The sequence below is a fragment of the Narcine bancroftii genome, chromosome 9 (genome assembly GCF_036971445.1).
Source record: "Narcine bancroftii isolate sNarBan1 chromosome 9, sNarBan1.hap1, whole genome shotgun sequence".
Taxonomy (NCBI): Eukaryota; Metazoa; Chordata; class Chondrichthyes; order Torpediniformes; family Narcinidae; genus Narcine; species Narcine bancroftii.
Window position 1 is genome coordinate 86,607,294 of NC_091477.1, and position 20,204 is coordinate 86,627,497.

Here is a 20,204-nt window from a genome sequence, read left to right on the forward strand (position 1 = left end):
CCAACTTGGTACTCCAACTTTCACAACTCAATACTGAATTCAATAAATAATCACTTATTCCATTATTCAAGTACAGGTTGTTCCTCTCTTATCTGGCTCTCTGTTGCCCAGCAACTCCCATGGTCCGACACATTTGAATCTGCTGCCATTAGTACAACTCCTTACAAAGAGCACGGGACTCAAACCTCCATCACTAGCACTGTAAAGGCGTTGCGCTAACCGTGCCTCCTCACAGTATTATTTCCTGTTTTAAGCTTTGTTCTACCTTTGATATGTTTACATAGGCGGTTCCCTTAGGGGTCAATTTCTGTTTTCCAGCATTTTCTGTGGTCCGGTAATAGCCAGGTCCCAATGTCGCTGGATTAAAGGGGTACAGCCTGTTTTGTGTTTCTCTCTCCACTTTCAATATTTCAGATGTTACTCTTCTTCTCCATACAAATTCTCCTGATATATCGTCTGCATCATCTTGCAACCTGCACCATCACGATTCAACTCAATTGCAACCCCTTTCTGCCCACTTCTTTCACTGTGGCTTAAAAACAGCCTAATGAAAGAGCATTGTCCTGAAACATTTTTGTTTCTTTCTTCACAGTTGTTCCAGCTCAAAATATGAGAGAAAAATAAATGCTGGAAACATTAGTATCAGTGCAAAGTGGAAATTAGTTATAGTTTCTGCTGAAGGCCTATCAACCTGACACATTAACTCTCTTTCTCTTCCCATAGATCCTGATTGACCTGTTGAGTATTTCCAGCATTTTAAAATTTATTTTGGAGATATCCCTTCCAGCCCATGAGTCGTGCAGCCCCATTATACACACATGACCAATTTAACCTTCTAACCCCATATGTCTTTAAAATATGGGAGGAAACCTGAGCACACTGAGGAAACCCATCGACATGGGAGGAAGTATAAATTCACAGACTGAGCAGATTCGAACACGGGTGCTGTAACAGTGTTGCTTTTCTCTTTGCATTTTCAATATCCAGGCTCCTTTTATTTTGAGTGCAATTATCTAAACTAACTAAACTAAATTTACCACACTCAAAGTGCAACTTACTGATTTAGTTAACAACCAAAATAGAACAGCCATTCTCAACCTTTTTTTTTGGCTCTGGCCCCGACTCTGCTTAAAGTTTAGGGCCCCCTTCCCTGTGAAGCAGTCAAATTTAGTTGGTTTCTTCCATTAATTTCTCTCCAAGTGATGACATGAAAAAACAATTTATTTTTTAGAATTCACCCCATGGCCCTCCTTAAATGTGCTGTGCCCCCCCCCCAGTGGGGGCTGTACAACCCCCATTGACAGTGGCTGACTTTGAACAATATATCTTTCTGAAATGTTGCCAGTACTTGCAGAGTTTTGTGTATCAACATACAAATGCATCACCATTTACTGAGCCATGCTGTTACCTGGACCCGTGCCTCTGTAAGCTTCGCTCTCTGTGCAAGTTCCTCACGAGTGTAGATATCTGGATAATGAGTTCTCTCAAATGCTCTTTCCAATTCCTCCAGCTGCTCTGCTGTAAATGTTGTGCGACTACGCCGTTGTTTTCTCTTCAAAGGCAGGTCTGGTTCTGAGTCAATATCTGATGCTTCGTCTGAATTATTGGCTAAGGAAAGAGGTTTAAATTAATGAGATCAGCATCTTCACAATTCATCTGTAGCAGCAATCTTGTGAAGGCTATTTTGCTTTACATGCATATATTTCAACAAAAGAATTTATATGAAGTGCAGCTTAAAAAGAGGCACACATTATTATCAAGCTCAAGTTTAGTTGTCATCCAATTGTACCAGTACAACCCAACAAAAGAGCCTTCTCCAGTCCACGGTGCGGAACAGTGCACAGCATGTGTACAGACATCCAAAATGGTACAACATATGCATTCAAACATACAGAACAGTGTAAAACACCATATAAAACATACAGAACTGTGCCAAACTTTACATGGCTTTTAAATCGAGATATTTTAAATCAGGAGTTAAAATTGTGAACAACAAAAATTCCATGTAGAGAAACATAGTCATAATCAAATTAGCTGTCTTTGGTAATATTGAAAGATGCACAAATATGGATCAAAACATGTTGGGGAAAATTCACCTACTTTCCTTAAATTATTGGCAAGGAATTTTATTTCCTTTGCCTGAGGGGGCAGACAGAGCCTATCCCTATCACCAAATCTCTTGACACTGCAACATTCCTCACTGCTGCAAACAACACACGGCCTAAATTATGTGACCAAGTATTTGTCATGAGACATGATTCTATAATTTTCCAATTCAAAGGCAACAAACATTTTTAAAGTTCCGTATGTTCTAGGAATGTAGAAAAATATTGGTTCAAGCTTGACTGCTGCTTTATCAACTAAAAAGCATCTTTTGTGTAAAAATTGAAAGGTTGAGGTGATATAAATTTAATGACCAAAAAATTGAAAATTTACTTTCAGAAAAAAAATTGCATTACTTTGATCCTCTGTCAACCATGCCACAGTTTTTTTTTAAATCTTCTGTATGGGCATTCCAGCTCTAGCATTCCCTAAAATGAAGATTATTTTATCAAAAGGGATCAATTTCAGGGTAGTGGAATTTATGACAATCTTTTCCTGATGTGATCTCCCATTTCTGGCATCATCTTGTACTTTTTTCTCTCTCGACTGCCACTGTATATTCTACTATATAATAAGCTACTGGAATTATGCACAGTTGTTCAATTATGTTCTAACTACAAGGAATCTATTTTTGAATTCTTTCTCTTCAAAAATTAACCTGATTGTAAGCTCTCTTTCTAAAATTGATCTTGCTGCTAATTTTAGTCATTTGTACTCCCTGTTCTTCCACTCCATTTAATTCTTTACTTTTCAAGTAATACGTGACCTTATTCACCTTACATGTGAAATTTATCATATTTCTCAGCTAAAATTCACTGACCAAAAATATACTTCCCACTCTGATTTATTAATGTCCTAGCATAATATCTTGAGTTCTTCTCATTAATAACAACCTTGTCCTTTTTATTTGCTATCATCTGCATATTTAGAAATTAAGTTTTTTGCTGACAAATTCTAAACAATTCATATGTTCTGAGACAGTAATTTGGTTCCTTGTAAAACCATCAGTTTCTATCTTCTGTCACTGTCAATGCCTTATCTTTTACCACTAATTTTTTTTAAAATTTAGACATACAGCACTGTAACAGGCCAATTCAGCCCTACAAGTCCGTGCCGCAAAATTTACACCCCATTAACACACCCCAGTCCATTTTTGAAGGTAGTCTTTCCCTTCTGTCTAGCCTCATGATACAGAGTTCTTGGAATTAAATTCCTAATAGCTTAATGCCTCCTTTAAGATCCTACCTAAAGACTTTGGACACTAATCAGTTTCATGTACAACCAATAAGAAAATTATATCTATGATTTTATTCTGTTATGTATGCATTGTTCCAGAAAATGTAGGTAAATATATTAAATCATTTTGGAATTATCTTCCATTTTCCACTGGCCCAAGAGTGGAAACATGATTTTTGAAGATTAATAGAGACATTCACCATCAGCTTATGGCTCCAAAGTAACATTAGACAATTTAAATGAATTGAAGGTTGTTTTTTTAAATTTACATCTATCCCACAAATTCAATTTAATTTGTATTGAGTGTCCTCATAATTTATAAATGTTTGTGAATTTGCACTTATTGAATGGGAGGAAGCACCATGGACTTTGGAGACAATTCAGCATAAGGGCTCCGAAATTAAAACCAAGAAACTTTCCAAGTTACCTCATTTCTGTAGCAGAAATCTCCCAGTTCAAAGAGCTGGCCGGAAATATCATCTAACTCACTAGCTTTAGCTTATTTCTTTGGCTTATTTCCTTTGGTAAACCTATATACATTTTTGTATGTCTACTCCTGTATTCTGTGGCACTCAGTTTTCAGTGTGACCTGGGGCCTAGGTGTATGAGATCCATGCAAAAGAATTTAAAGCATGTTAATGTCTACAACTCTAAATTAACCACACCAACTAATTCTTTGCCACTGTGTTTTCCTTCACGTGCCCTGTAAATGCTTCATCTGGTCCAATATTTCAAAACATGGTGGGATACTCTGTTATTTATCTTGTATAGATAATATTGGTGTGTTGCCCACTCGCAACCAAGCAATCCCACTAATTCCATTCACCCTCTCCTTATTTCTCTCTCACCCATACCCGTTAAATTCCCCTTTGTTTTTTTTTCCATTGATCTCCATTAATTAGCAATTAATCCATCAGCAGACCTTGGGATGTGGAATGAAACCGAAGTGCATGTAGTTACAAAAAGAATGAACAAACTTTACACACTCAAGATGAGGATTAAACCCTAATTGATAGGACTGTGAGGCAAAAGCACCTAATACCCACAACACTGGCACCTGTGGGATTTGTAAGATTGAGTTCTCCCTCTTATGCTGCAGAGAACCACAACTGTCTGCATTTTGAAGCTGGTATCTGGACACCACATGTAACCCTGCATGCTCGTACCAAGAATGCTGCTTGGCATATCACATTGTACTGTGAAAATCATTTCACTGGGTACTGATCTGTGTCCCCATTGATTAATGGACAGGTTGGCTCAATGGCACAGCTATGATCCTGAAAACTCTGAGACATAGAAGCTTTCATCCTGACCTGATCCAAAAGCCAATATTAGGGTCTAATATCTATTCTGTACTGCCACCAGGGAGCTCTCTGTGTTCTGATTGTAATAGAGACAGAATTCCAGTGTCAAATAGTTTATTCTTAACACTGATCAAAATGGTTCCATTAGGTGGGATTGTCCTGCATTATCTCCAAATTAGTTCCAACGTCCACAACTCCAAACCCATGGTGATGTTTTTTGCCAACCCTAGCCTGGAAGCAAGCACATCATCAACCTATTCTTCAACAATCCTTGCACTGCATGTTTTAAGCCCTTTCAAAACATTATAAAAATTTCCCATTGCCATTAGGCCATGATCAAAACGTTACTGAAATGGTGACCCATCACGATTTATGCATAGACTGGGCCAGAGTGACATTAGGCCTGGACCTTACACCTGGTTAAAACTCCTGTAGAGCCTTTTTTCCCAGTGTTATTCTGTTTATTGTTATAAGCAAAGGCCTGGAATAACTTTAATCTTCTTCCTCAACATCACCCTCTCCTCAGCATCACATTCTTTTCTCTCAACTCTTTTATGTACTTGCTTGCAAGGATAGACTTGATGAAAAAAACAAAGCCTCATTGAAGCTCTGGAAAAAGACAGACAAAAATCTGTCCTATGGAGGTGAAATTATGTTTCTATACATTTCACTTCGACTTTCACCAACCTTCACACTAATATCATCTTCCCCGAGCATGGAATATTTTGAGAAAGATCTTGCTTTTAAATGATATAATTTAGAACCTTAGAGCTTCACAAAGCATTAACAGCCAAATGATATCCTTTTTGTAAAACTTGCTGTAATATTGGAGAACAAGGCAGCCATTTTATACACAACATCCAATAAATAGACAAACTTTAAAAGATAATCTTATTTCCTGATGCATGTTGTAGTTAAGTGCTGGCAAGGCACTGCTAGATCATATGGATCAGCATAATTATGCGTCCTTTAAGGAGTCAAACTCACAACATTTCACTTAGGCTTTTGGTAAGTGAATGGCGCTATATAAATCCAAGTCTGTTTTCTTTCATTTTAGCATGTCATCACTATGAAAAGGTTGACACCACACTTTATGCCATTTTACAATGCCTTTCTTTGTGTGATTCTACCAGATTTTCCACTTGGAGATGTTCCATAAAAATGCCTTTGAATTGTATGTGAACCATCCATTATGGCAGTCTGAAAGGCAACTCAAGTATGCCAAGCAATGTCCTACTTACTTGCTGCTGTTCACCAGCTGATACAATCTTCATTGGTTTTTTTCTTTTTTGCCTTTTGATAGGCAGCATTCACCAGAGCACACATCTGGTGAATTACTCTGTTCAACTACAAATGGAAATTCAAATGAACTGACACTGCACTGTATCCCAAGAATGGTTTTGGAGAGGATCAATGGGTGAAATTTTAGCTGCAAGTCACAACAGTCCTGGAGATTTTCAAGATCAATACATTGATTCAAGTTATACAATTTTAATATGAAACATTTGTTTTCTAGTCCAGTATGTTTTTCAAACAACAAAATTCACTGAGAAGAGGCAAATTGTACAAAGATTTATACTGTCATTTACACAACAACAAATAAAATGGTACTTCATTGGATGTAGACAATTATACAATAGGATTCTCTGGGAATGAATAGTTTACATTAATGTCCCAGGAAGATTCACCATGAGTAATAACTTCAGTCAAAGGGAGATTCACCATAATTCTACACTTCCTTCACCACTTTTCTCTTGGTCTTAAGTGCACCCATATAATAAATTTCTAGTAAAAATACAAAATGCTGGAAAAACTCAGCAGGTCAAAAAATGTCCTTTATGTAGCAAAAGCAGAGAGACATAACTGATGTTTCGGGCTTGAGCCCTTCATCAAAGTATAATAAATTTCTACTGCATAAGATGTTCATTTACAATGCACTAAACTGTGAAAGTCTTTTGGTGCTGTAATTGTAATAAAAATACAAAAATGCTGAAGCATTGCAGCATCCCTAGGAGGTGAAGATATATAACCAATGTTTTGGGCCTGACCCCTTCCTACAATGAAGTCCCTTCACCAACCACCTTTAACTTACATCATGTCAGCTTTCAACAAGTTTTCTAGTGTGGACAGTGTATACAGTGGAAGGATTTGTTGTAAATGCATAAATTGCACAGGGAATTTACTGTAAATTGACAATTCCTGCAGGGGATTCCCTGTAAATAGACACTCAGTACAAAGTGAATTCATTGTGAATTGATGTATTATATAGTATGGAGATTTACTATTTCAATATGTTATACACGGGATACACTATGAAAGGTCATTTTATTTGAGAGAGATTCACAATAAATGAAAACTTCTTATAAGGACACATCCACTAAATACTTGATTTATGCAGGGAGACTACCATAAGCACACCATTTATATTTGGAGATATTCTGTAAATGGACCACTTATACAGGAGAAGATTCCTTTTAATAGGAAGCTTAATGATGCAGAATTTTACTGCAAATGAACAGTACTACAAAGAAAGCTCACTACCAAGTAGACAGTTAATACAGCAGGCTGATTCACTGACTCTACAATGTGTCTGTAGGGGATTCATGGTCAATGATCACTCAAAATTCAAAGTAAACTGATGCTTTACACAGAGATTCACTGTAAATAGACAATTTTATGCAGGAAAGGTCATTGTATAGAGGAGATACTTGATTCAGCAGGGATTCTCCTTATAAATGAGCACTTATGTAAATTGACACTTATTCGAATGAGATTCAATCTGAATCACAATTAATACAGAGTGATTCAGTGTAATTAGGTCCTGCAGGTTAATTAACTGTTGACGACCACTTCCATGAACATGAGCACCTGAAGATCTTTCTTTCTCAATCTTAAATGCTTCAACTCTGCGCATTGCTCAAATTAATCTATATTCAAATTTTCCATTCATATCATCCACATTGATAACTTGTATTTTAGTTATTCACTTTTGTTTCTGGACATCTTGTAATTCCCTATAACTGAATTCCTTCTTTGCATCCAAAATACCGAAATATCTCTCTGATATGTTTTTTTTAAACACATCCACTGTCTTCCGTGAAATTATTCCCAATTTCCCAGAAAGCAGTCTGTAAAAAAAATCAGAACAGGAATAAGGACTCATTCACATTCCGGCATTTTACCTCCTCGACCCCTAATAATTTTCATGGTTGCCTGTGGTCTAAATTCAATAGGATATTCAGCCTGTGAAAATACCACACTTCAGTATTCTGTCTAAACTTGCAGTGTGATTTGGAGTTTTTGTTGTTCCTGTGTGAACAGCCAGTCCAGGAAGGTAGGGATACACTTCAGAACAGAAAAATCATGTAATTTCTATGTAAAAAGCCACGGTGTTTGAAAAGCCAGAACCTAATTTTTTTTAATGGACATATTTTACCCAGAGACTATTTTAATGCTAGAGTTGCTTGGATACCCAATAAGACTCGGGAGGGGGGCGGGGGGGGGGGGGGGAATTGTTTAACAGTGCATGTCAGAGTTTATAGAGGAAATTGGGAGATAAATTGGGAAAGGTTTGTTAGAGCAGGTCACACTCAAACACTTTAAAACAGAATTTTTGCAGGAGCTTTTGCAAGAGTGCCAGACGCATGATGGACTGTTGTTTGAAAAAGGCAACAAATGTAACAACATGCAGGGCAGCTTTGTCCTGAAAAGAGCATTTACTGTCTGGAAGGTCATGTGATCTTGGCAGGCAGAGAGCTGAAAAAAAGCAGGCTTTGCACTCAGAGTTGGAGAGGGTGAGAAAGAGAGAAGAGACACAGACATCGGTTCTAGAGGGACAAGCTGGCAAGCTTTGGGAGACAGCCTGGTCAAAGGAGAGGACTGGCTGTCCGGTGTTACCCTTGAATAGGAGAAACACAAAGGAACTCTGTGATGACCTGAATGAAAGAGGTTATCATCTGGAGAACCCTGAAGGGGGCAAGTTTCTTCAGTAAGACATTGTAGTGGTTGATCAAAAAGGAATCAGTTGTGGATGTCTTGGAACAAGAGAAACTCTCTCTCTCTGAAAACCAACAAGAATCCTTTTGAGTGGTAATCATTTACCTGTTAAGCACCAAAGCCTGGTGAACTTTATTAATGTTAACTTCTGTGCACAGTATAAGCATTGCCTGCAACCTGTGAGATTGGACTGTGAACCAAAGAATTTTGCTGAACTTACATACACATTACACACACGTGCACTTAGAATTAGAAAGGTTAAGTGAGTCAATAGAGATAAGTTAAAGTCTGATTCTATTTTCATGTTCAAAGATAATTAAAAGCAGCTTTTATTTAAGTAACCCTTTGTTGTCGTGCATATCTATTGGAGCTGGGTTTTGGGGTCCTCTGGACTCATAACAAGTGGCCAATTAAAATAGGAAACACAAAGGCTTTAACTGTTGAAGACCCCCCTGTTAAAATGTTTTTTTTTTATTTGAATTTTTGCTTACTCTACCAACTGTTTTATTGGATCCAGACTTTGTTAAATGAGGTAGAGGATGAGTTTCATCACACTCAGATTAATTTGAATTACTGACTTCATATCTGAAGATTATATTCCATTCATCAAGTTATGATACTGCCCTCATATTAACTGTGTATTTCACAATGACGAAATTCCCATGTGGGCCATATATTCAAGCACAGCCCATATATATTGGTCCTTGGTGTTCAACATCTATTCTGGCTCCTTAACAATATGAATTATTGGCAAAATGATTAAAACATTTTAATCACAGGGCACTCAAGTAAGTGGTTTCCTCCCACAAAGTGGTTCAAGGACCTTGGAGACTCATTAACAACCAATATCATTTGAGACAAATCTCAATGTACACAAGACCCAAAAATGTAGTCAGTTCTGTTTCAAGTTGTTTAATCAGTTTAACATCTATTTAATTGCTGCACATAATTGATTGCTCTTTTGTGGAAATGGGTGGGAGTTATTTACTTTATGCAAAGAATATCTTTTATTCAGTTGAATTATATCAAAGGTTGCAAGCAAAATATTGGAAAGACAATTCTATCTTGGAATATTGAAAGAAAACATGAGACACACAGAAGACTGCAGATGCTGGAATCTGAAACTAATCAGCTGGAATGATGGATTGGATGTGTACATGGAGGTGAGGGGGTTGGAGGAATATTGGTGGAGGGCGGGAGGATTGAGCTAGAGGAGTTGTTCTAGTGAACCGGTGCGGACTCGAAAGGTCGACATGGCCTGTTTCCGCTCTGTAAATGGTTATATGGTTATATGAAATAACTCAGAGAGTAAAGCAGCATTAGGGAGAAAAGCAATGGTCACCACTTCGAGCCAAAATCTTTTTAGCAAGGTTAGGGATATGGAGAAGAAAACCCAGTTTAACACAGATGGTGGTGGGCGAGGGGGGGTGTGATCAAGGGCACCATGTGAGTCTGGTGAATCTTTTGATTGGTGCCAGCCAAAGGGAGAGCAGCAAGAAAACCAAAGGGGTCAGGTGGAGGGAGATGACCCACACAAGGGTGGTGCAGGTGATTAGAAGACAAAAGCCGCCACTGCTGGCATCTGATAAGGAGCAGGTGAGAATGGAGGTGCAAAGAGAGACTAGATGGAACTGGGTGGGGGGAGGCAGGAGATCTACTGCCTCTGTCTGTCATGTTAAAGCTAAGCCTGGTTTACCAATCCCATATGAGGCCTCTATCCCACCTCTGCCACCTTGTCCTCATTACTCTATCTTCTCTTCTACATTTCCCCAGCTGTGATAAAGATCTTTAGCTCAAAACATTGACTATTCTTTTTCTCTCATTGATGCTGCTTTGACCTGCTGAGTTCCTCTAGCAGATTGTGATTAGTTTTCTAAAAATAACGTTTATTTTTGACTGCACACCAGCTGATCAATTAAGTTAATTCTTTAACTTCGTACCACAATAACAATCTCCAAGCAGTTCTGAATTGGAATTTCAGGTCATTTTAAATATATTTCACACTCAATGTTTCCAAACTATGATTGCACCAAAGAGCAAAGAAAGAAGCCATTGTGCTAGAGAAAGTCCACAGGGTCACAGGGACCACATGCAAACTGCACAGAGACAGTACCTGAGATCAGGATTGAACCTGTGTCTCTAGTGTTTCTAGTCCTGTGAGATAGCCCCATCACACTGGAAACCCAATAAATAGGTGAGTAAATGGCCTGTATTTCAGTACTGGGTGAGCCATTCACACCAGTCCATGAATTCCCTGGTTCATGTGGATATCGTTGATCTAAGGGGAGCCCAACCTCCAGTGGTGTTGTTCCGATGGACGTATTTTGTACTCGCAGGCAGTGAAATCGTAGTGGGAATAAAGCATATACATGCGCAATGTATAAAAGACCATGGGAAAATCTACTGCAGTGGGTTTCAGACTGTTCAAATTTAGAACAAACTCACAGACCAGCTTGTCATTATTCCCTACATAATAGAGTATAACTATTTACGTAGCATTTACATTACATTAGGAATTATATGTAATCTTTAAAGCACAGGTACGTGCTGACAGCTCCACCGGCCACCCTGTGACAGCCCCACAGGCTGCCCTGGGAAATATAACTGCACCGATGTATGCAGGCAGGCACTAATATCACTAAAGATATCCGGTTGAGCAGATTGGATGTTTGCACTGCAGCCGAGTCAACTCTGAGACAACTCAGCCAGGCTCTGATACAGCCCCCTATCAAGTATCAGAGCCCGGTTAATTTTTTCACAATCCTCCTGCCCAGTTGTGAGCATTCACACTGCCAGGTGACCCACTAATTACCTATTAAATTGCCCGGTTCAACCCATGTTATTTGGCAGTGTGAAATGGGCTAATGACTCTACAAGCTGTGAAATTGTGCCACCTTCATCCTTTTTTCAACCATTTTATCCTCTTGGCATACATATAGAGATACATACATATACAGCATGTTAACAGGCCCTTTCAGTCCACAAGTCCATGCTGCCCAGCTCCATCTGATTGACCTACACCCCCAATAAATTTTGAAGGATAAGAGAAAACTGAGCTCCAGGGGAAAACTCATGCAGACACGGGGAGAAGGTACAAATTCCTTACAGACAGCACAGGATTCGAACCCAGGTCCTGATCGCTGGTGCTGTAACAGCATTGTGCTAACTGACACTAACTGTGCCATGCATCTTTCCTAATGGACAGTGCCCAAAATTAAACACAATTCTATCCCTCAATTTTTGTCCAGTTATAACTATTTGAGCAGAAACATACCAATCCAAAAGAATTTCAATGAACTATAATAATAAAAAAACCACAATAATAATTTTAAGAATTTCAATAAACTATACCAGGTCACTGGCAGCTAATTGGAAATATTGGACTCTTAAATACAAGAAGGTTCCAACCAATTACTGTATACTGGCCTAGAGATTCTTCAATTGCTCCAAAAGAAGCACATTAGTGTGGGGCTGCATGGATCATATGCTTGTAGTTCAAGACCATGCACAGGATCAAAGACAACATCCAAAATACAACCAGCTTTATGCAGGTAAATTTGCATAGATGTCAGTGCAGAGTTTGTAGTGGGTTAAATAGGCAAGGAATCAAGGTGCGAAGGTGGACTAAGGATTCTGGCTAGGGAATGGGGGATGGACAGGCGGACGGAGCTAGGAGTGAGGTTAGGACAGTGGTGCCCCTTTAAGATGAACCATTTTAGGCTATTATCACCTTTAATCGGAGTTATGAACACAGACTATCAGTGTCGTATCTCATAACCGCTGCACAAATATGAAAACGAAAATGTTTCTCACAATTCATAATACATAAACGCGAGGGCCCTTGAAAATCCAGGGCCCAGAGCATATGCTGCTTTTGTTATTACATTAATCTGGCCCTGATGCATTGATGTGCAGTCGTTCAACACACAAGCAACATTCCATGTGTATGTTCGTGTCCTTCTTTAGGTATCCAATATTTGGACTGAGCTCAAGTTGTTGCTGATGCATCATATTTAATATGTTTATGTTTATAATGAAGTTCCAGCAGCAAATAGCATTGAGCATCACTAAACATTCTGTCTCCACCTATTGAGGGCAACACCTATCCAGCCTTGAAGAAAAAAAATCATTGCACTTTTGCAAGCAATGTTTGACCAGCTTTATCGGTGCTCTGGCTTCAAGTCCAGTGCAACTGTTCTGTAACTTACAATAGTTTAACCTCTACATATTCCTGTATAAATCTACAAATTAGAATGAACACAATTCTTTTGATCATAATTCTACAATGGTGTATATAAATGTTAAATTTAAATATAGTTGTCATTTCTACTCAATGAAGGAAAAGAAGGCAAGGCTCATTAAACATTGGAAAATTCCAATAGATATTTATTCATATCATGAGCTAAAACAGAATATTATTAACATGAATATTATAAAGTGGCACAGTTGCTTGGGATCAGTTCTAATATAACAAAGGATACCAGCAAATGAACACTAAGAAACCCATTTATGTATCCATGACATTCTTCCTTGGTGAGGTTTGATGTAACCGAAGCTGCTTTTGTAGGAGAGAACCCTGCCTAGGAATAATGAAACTGGGAGAAAGTAGGAAAGGCAGCAATTAGCAAAGGGGTCAACAACAGGAAGGCGATAACTCTGTAGGATTACAAATTCTTCACTAGAGGAACAAATGAAAAAAGGGAGGGAAGCCATAAATACCACCAGTGAACATGCCATGAAGTTTAATTAAACAAGGAATTAAGGAATTAAAAGTATTTTTTCTCACTCTGACCTTTACTGTGTCTTCAGGAAATATTTGGCTTTGTTAACACAGTGATATATGAACACTTCAACCAATTTCATAGGGAACTGAACACAGCATGACATTCTGGTACATGCCATTTTAGAAAGATTTCTTTCACTAATTGTGTGGTTATGGATGTGCCGTTGAAAATACATAAGCAGTGGTGCTTGAAATATAAATTTGTAGGTTGGCTCCTATTTTGTACGGTTGAAGAGAATACCGTAATTCTTAGTTTCAAAGATAGGTGTCCTGCACCAAAGTATTTTAATCTGATGACCAAAGTATATTCCTCTGACCCAATTCATTGCTGGTATGAATATTAGTATAGCTGAAAGGATTTGAAATGGAAAAATCTTCAATAATTACTCTTGAGCATTTCACAGCAGAAAATAAAATGGGTTCTATTTTACAAACCTTTGCAACTGTTAAAGAAGGATTAAATAAGGATTACATTGACTACTGTTCCATATTATTCTTTTGTAACATCTCAAAGTATATTATTCTGCTCATAGAAAAAATACAATAATGATCAACAATTACCATAAAAAGATGCAAGTGCTAGAAATTTGAAATAAGAACAGAAAATGTGCATGTTTATCAGGCTGGGTATCAACAGTTAGGAAAGAGAGTTGAGGTTAAAAACCATTTCTCAGAAATGAAGTGTGGTGCGCTGTTAGCCAGAATCAGACACACACAAGGTCTTCTTCTTTGGCTTGGCTTCGCGGACGAAGATTTATGGAGGGGGGTAAATGTCCACATCAGCTGCAGGCTCGTTTGTGGCTGACAAGTCGGATGCGGGACAGGCAGACACGGTTGCAGCAGTTGCAGGGGAAAATTGGTTGGTTGGGGTTGGGTGTTGGGTTTTTCTTCCTTTGCCTTTTGTCAGTGAGGTGGGCTCTGCGGTCTTCTTCAAAGGAGGTTGCTGCCCGCCAAACTGTGAGGCGCCAAGATGCACGGTTTGAGGCGATATCAGCCCACTGGCGGTGGTCAATGTGGCAGGCACCAAGAGATTTCTTTAGGCAGTCCTTGTATCTTTTCTTTGGTGGAGAGCTCGCCATATAACACAAGGTAAAGACTGAACAACAGGCTTTAATCCACAAAAACCTCCACAGAGCCAGCCTGGCTGTGGCTGCAGCAACTCAGTGTGAGGGCTCCGGAAGCTGGCGCAGGCTTATATCCCGGAGGGTGATTGACACCCGACCGGGTGGGGCTTGATCCATTCAGGCCGACTGATTGGCAGCCGGCCAGGTGTTGTCCTGTCCCCTTACACTCCTGCAGGTACAGAGGTTGTCCCCTGCAGTAGGCTGGCGGTACACTCCTGCAGGTACAGAGGTTGCCCCCTGCAGTAGGCCAGTGGTGGACCACCACATGAGGAAAAGAAAGAAAAAAACAAAGTAGTTCTGGAGGGCCAAAGCAAAATAAAATGCCAATGTTGGGTATTGATAATACTCAGCAAGTCAGGGTTCATCCCTGGGAGGAGAAATAGAGTAACTGGGTTCTGACAAAAGCTTCAAGTTGAAATAACAACTCTGATTCTTTTCCCACAGATGCAGCCTGATCTAATGAGTAATCCCAGCATTTTCTGTTTTTATTTTAGATGTCTATCACCTACAGTTATGTTAGAGGGTCCGCTCACTTCACATCTGAAAGAATATCAACTTGATTTCTCTCTTTCCCATTTCTGATGGAGTCCTGGACCTGAAATGTTAGCTTTGTTCTCTTTCTGCAGATACTTCCTAATTTTCTGAGTATTTCCATTGCTTTTATTTTCTGCTTTCATTTCAGAATTCCATCGGCTTCAATATTTCTGACTTTTGACTTCCATTTATTTTAAACTTTCATTATGTTCTGCGGCCACATCCCACTGGATTGCCATGGCAGTTTTTAAATACTTTTAAAAGTCAGACATTTAAAACGCTTCACATATATATATATCAATCAATTAAAAAGAAATATATTTAAGATAGAAAGCATTAATATCCAAACAAGTAATTACAAATTAATAAGAAATAAAATCATTAAAATCCTTTTCCCTCTGACTCTCCAACCCCTCACACACCTGCTTACCCTAGCATAAAACTGAGGCCCAAATATAATGTCCATCTAATCCTGCCCTTGAGTGATTCAACATTCCATGTGAGCCTGGGAGCAGAACAGAAGGTCAAACACATTGGCAACTGATTTCAAGTTCATTTCAGACTATTGCCCCTCCACTGTTTATAATGAAGTTCCAGCAGCAAATAGCATTGAGCATCACTAAACATTCTGTCTCCACCTATTGAGGGCAACACCTATCCAGCCTTGAAGAAAAAAAATCATTGCACTTTTGCAAGCAATGTTTGACCAGCTTTATCGGTGCTCTGGCTTCAAGTCCAGTGCAACTGTTCTGTAACTTACAATAGTTTAACCTCTACATATTCCTGTATAAATCTACAAATTAGAATGAACACAATTCTTTTGATCATAATTCTACAATGGTGTATATAAATGTTAAATTTAAATATAGTTGTCATTTCTACTCAATGAAGGAAAAGAAGGCAAGGCTCATTAAACATTGGAAAATTCCAATGGATATTTATTCATATCATGAGCTAAAACAGAATATTATTAACATGAATATTATAAAGTGGCACAGTTGCTTGGGATCAGTTCTAATATAACAAAGGATACCAGCAAAAGAAAATGAGAAGATCAGAGCCCCCCATCACCTGTCCAAACGCCTTACCCCACTGCAGCAATCCTCAATTGCCCATCTCATCTGACCAATCCTTTGTTGGCTGTCTGACCTACTATCACCTTTAATCTGTATTACAGCCCTTCACTTCCAGTTCCAGTGCCAGAAATAGACAATATATTAAAGACTTCAAACCTGGCACAACGTTCATTGTCTATTGGCAGGATGATCTATAGTAGTCATCTCAAAACACAGCAAAAGTATCACTAACACTGTCTCTCTATAATCCTCCAAATCCATTGGCAATGAAAGTAAAAGTAACTAATTCAGCCCCTTGTGTCTGCTCTAACTTTCAGAAAGACTGTAGCTAATCTTTCGACTCAACACCACTTTTTCTCCACAAATCCTGTATCACTTGAACCTCAATATTAAAATTAATATCACCATCCCTCTCCCCCCCCCCCCGCCCCAGGAAAATATTACCAGCTTTAAAGCCCTAATTACATTCAGCCAACTCCAATGGAGAGTAAAGACGCAGAACCAAATTCCAGATTTATTGTCAGAATATACATGATATCACATACAATCCTGAGATCCATTTTACTACAGGCCAGGCAGAATTACCACTTTTTGGTGGTGCAAAAAAATTGTACACAATGTACACATGTAAACAAATGTAAACAAATGTAAACAACTGACTGTGCAATGCAGAGAGGGGGAAAAAACCTCAAAGGGCAAAACTAAGAGTCCTTAAATGAGTCCCTGATTGGGTTTGTTGTGGAGGAGTCTGATGGTGGAGGGGTAGCAGCTGTTCCTGAACCTGGTGGTGTGAGTTTTGTGGCATCTAGACCTCTTTCCTTATGGTAGCAGTGTGAACAGGGTGTGTGCTGGGTGGTGTGGATCCTTGACGATTGCTGCTGCTCTCCAAAGGCAGCATTCCCTGTAGATGTTCTCAATTGCGGGAAGGGATTTGCCTGTGATGTCCTGGGCAGGGCTTTACACTCAGGGATATTGGTGTTCCCTTACCAAACTGTGACTCAGCCAGTCAGCACACTTTCCACCACACATCTGTAGCAATTTGCCAGGGTTTCCAATGTCATATCAAACCTCCACAACCTCCTGAGGAAGTAGAGGCGCTGACTTTTCTTCATGATGCCATTACTGTGTTGGGTCCAGGAAAGATCCTCTGAGATAGTAACTGCCAAGTACTTAAATTTGTTCACCCTCTCCATCTTTGATCCCACAATGTTCACTGAAATGTACACATCTGGTTTTCCCTTCCTGAAGTAAATAATCAGGTGCTTGGTTTTGGTGACACTGAATGCAAGATTATTGATGGTGCGTCAAGGTATGAGGCTCATACCTTGATGAAGGGCTCATGTCCATAACATTGGTTATGTATCTTTATCTTTGCTCTATAAAGTGCACTATTTGACCTGCTGAGTTTCTCCAGCATTGTGTTTTTATTTCAATCATGGTGTCTGCAGACTTTCGTGTTTTACTCCCTTCAACTCCAATGGACAGGCCATGTCATTCACACGCCCACCACAAAATTCCTGAAGCTGTCACTAACAAGATATTGCCAGCTGCACAGAGGAAATGATTCAAGGATATTCTCTGAAAACTATTTGTGGTGATCTCTGGCTAATGATCACTCAAAATTATCATTCAAGAAAACATTGACCTCCAGTCTATTTGTTGGGAACACACAGAACTCTAGAGTATCCACCCTACCTGAGTCTGCTAGTCCCACTTTGGCCTCGTCAGTGACCTCAGAATCCATAGAACCCAAGGATTCATGCTTGATCTAATTTGTCTGCGGAGTGACCTTGTGTAAAATTGCTGTGGGTCTTGTGGAATACACCCAAAATATTTAATCGAGGCTGTTCCTAAAAATGGGCCACACCACTGTGTCCAACTATGCCTCAGACACTTTCCTATAGTGGATCAAGTTCAGCACATTGAAATGCAGAACAGTGTTGTGCCGATATTGATCAAATGGATTTAGTTAATTGCCACAGCTAACATGAGTGATTTGGTGAACCACTTCTGTGGACCCTGATTTATCATCTTGTTTGCTCTGGTCCATTTGCATCACTTTTCCAGAAAGCTTTGACATTTTGACGAAGTTCACAAAGGGAAGATAAATAACAAAATGTGCAGATGTTGTACAATTCAAATGTTTGACTGCACTCTCAGGTATTAAAGCAACAGAAACAATTCCCATATGAAGCAACATTTGGTTGACTGGTCACATTCCTGCCTCTCAATCAGAAAGTGTGGGTTTGAAAAGTTGCTCCAGATAGTCACATTAAATGGAGTATTAGCTCCAAGTCTTTAATGACGACCAGTGGGATATTCAGATCTGATAGGTCTGATTGTCTCTTCCCCTGCTCTTAGGTGCTAACTTATAGCCAGAGAAAAGGCACTCAATCAGGGGTCTGTCAAGACTATTAATCACCCTGTGAATCTTTCCGGTCCTCCCCATTATGGCCCAAGGGTGATAGATTTTTTTTTAAAAAGCAACATTGTCCGTACTTCCACAGCTGCTCTGTCTTTCAGCAATTTTTAAAAAAATAATCCTCAAAAGGTGCAGTGAGTCTGTGGAAGAAGATGCACATTTGAAGATTAAGTTGTCTAATTTAAAAGAGTTTTTTTTTTAACTTTTGAATTAAATGCTCACTATGGAGTTAAAAGTTGTTTCTCAGAAGATCAATTAATCAGATTCATTGTCCTTCATAGATTTGTTTTTCTTTGCCCCATTTCACTGGTGAAAGCTCCTATATAAAAAAAATAAAAAGATTTTGCTGGCCCATAATAAAGCTAATTCAGATAAATCCTTAAATAAAATTTCAACATGTACAAGATATATAATCTTTCCAGCTGAAAGAACTGGAAAAATAAATTGCCAAAAGCCACCTGTTCTCAAAACTAAACCAACCCTCATTCTAAAGAAGCAGAACTATCATTTTTACTTCCCTGAAAACTAGGCAAGCTTAAGTGACTCTGATACCCCATCACTGGATCAGAGTTAATGACAAATGACACTTTCCTCTTTGTGGTTCTCAGGAGTTTTGTTGACATATTTGGCTCCCTTTTGTTGGAGCCTAAGAAGTGGCCTATGGCAGAAGCCTATTCTGCCAATTTCCACGCTCCATCTGTGGTTTACATCAACAGGCCCTTCCTCGCAGTAAGCATTCTGACACCTGCCTGGCACAAAGAGACACTGAAGAGGAATGGAGTAGAACAGTTGAGGGCTGGAGAAGGAAACTCAGCAGGGGTTAATCCAGCTCCCTCTGCTTTAGGATCCTGTAGCACCTGGAGGGACTCGCATTCTACAATGTTTCCGTGTTTCGTTTTAACACAAAAAAGTTGCTTTATCAGCAGTAAATGTTGGTTTGGTGCATTGATGCAAACAATGTGTATGTCCTGCAGAAGGTATTGTTTTGGGGAATTTTGGATAATCCATAATTTGTGAGAAAGCAATAATTTCTATTATCTGTAAGTGAGAGGTAGAGGTTTTTTTTTGGGGGGGGGAAGAGTAGCAGCTCGATTAAACCTAGCGATGTTCCTTCGAGCTTTTTTAAACTTGATTGTCTTCAATGAAGATGCATTTAATTTGTTCCCCCCCAACAACTTTCCCTTCTTCCATTTTCCTGACTCTTAACTCCACAGCAAGGGGTCATTAATAACAAAATAAGCCTTTGACAGCTCCGTGCTAACCAAAATGGTACAAATAAACTCTGACATCCAACAACTCCCACAGTGGTTTTGCTGTGGGTGGAGAATACAGATTAAATATGAATATTGTAAACAACAGGAGACAAGTTCAGAAGGTCTAAAGTCAACCAGGAGCTCCCCTCAAGCCTTTTCCATTATTACTTCTTATAGGGTGTTGATGGTTAATTCTGAACAAGCATCATTTAAATCAATTTCAATTTTTAAATCAAAATGCAAGTTACAAAAGAATACCCCTATACTTTAAATTAGATTTATAAAACACCACTTTTGTATTGTCTGTTTCAATTGGAATGCTGACTGGGTGATTTTATTAGTTTAAAACAACCACATTTCTTTCAATACTAAT

The 20,204-nt window shown here is 39.0% G+C and overlaps 1 protein-coding gene across 3 annotated transcripts in view; it reads right to left on the reverse strand.

Moving 5' to 3' along the window:
- Nucleotides 1-20,204, reverse strand: part of pax3b (paired box 3b) — a 94,077-nt gene that overhangs the window by 50,811 nt on the left and 23,062 nt on the right. For 2 of the 3 annotated variants that reach the window (XM_069896692.1, XM_069896693.1), the window contains one exon: nucleotides 1,409-1,608. In XM_069896692.1, coding sequence (XP_069752793.1) covers nucleotides 1,409-1,608 — 200 coding nt within the window. Of the gene's footprint in view, nucleotides 1-1,408; nucleotides 1,609-8,557; nucleotides 8,567-20,204 lie in introns of all 3 variants that reach the window. The other variant, XM_069896694.1, reaches the window with a different exon arrangement.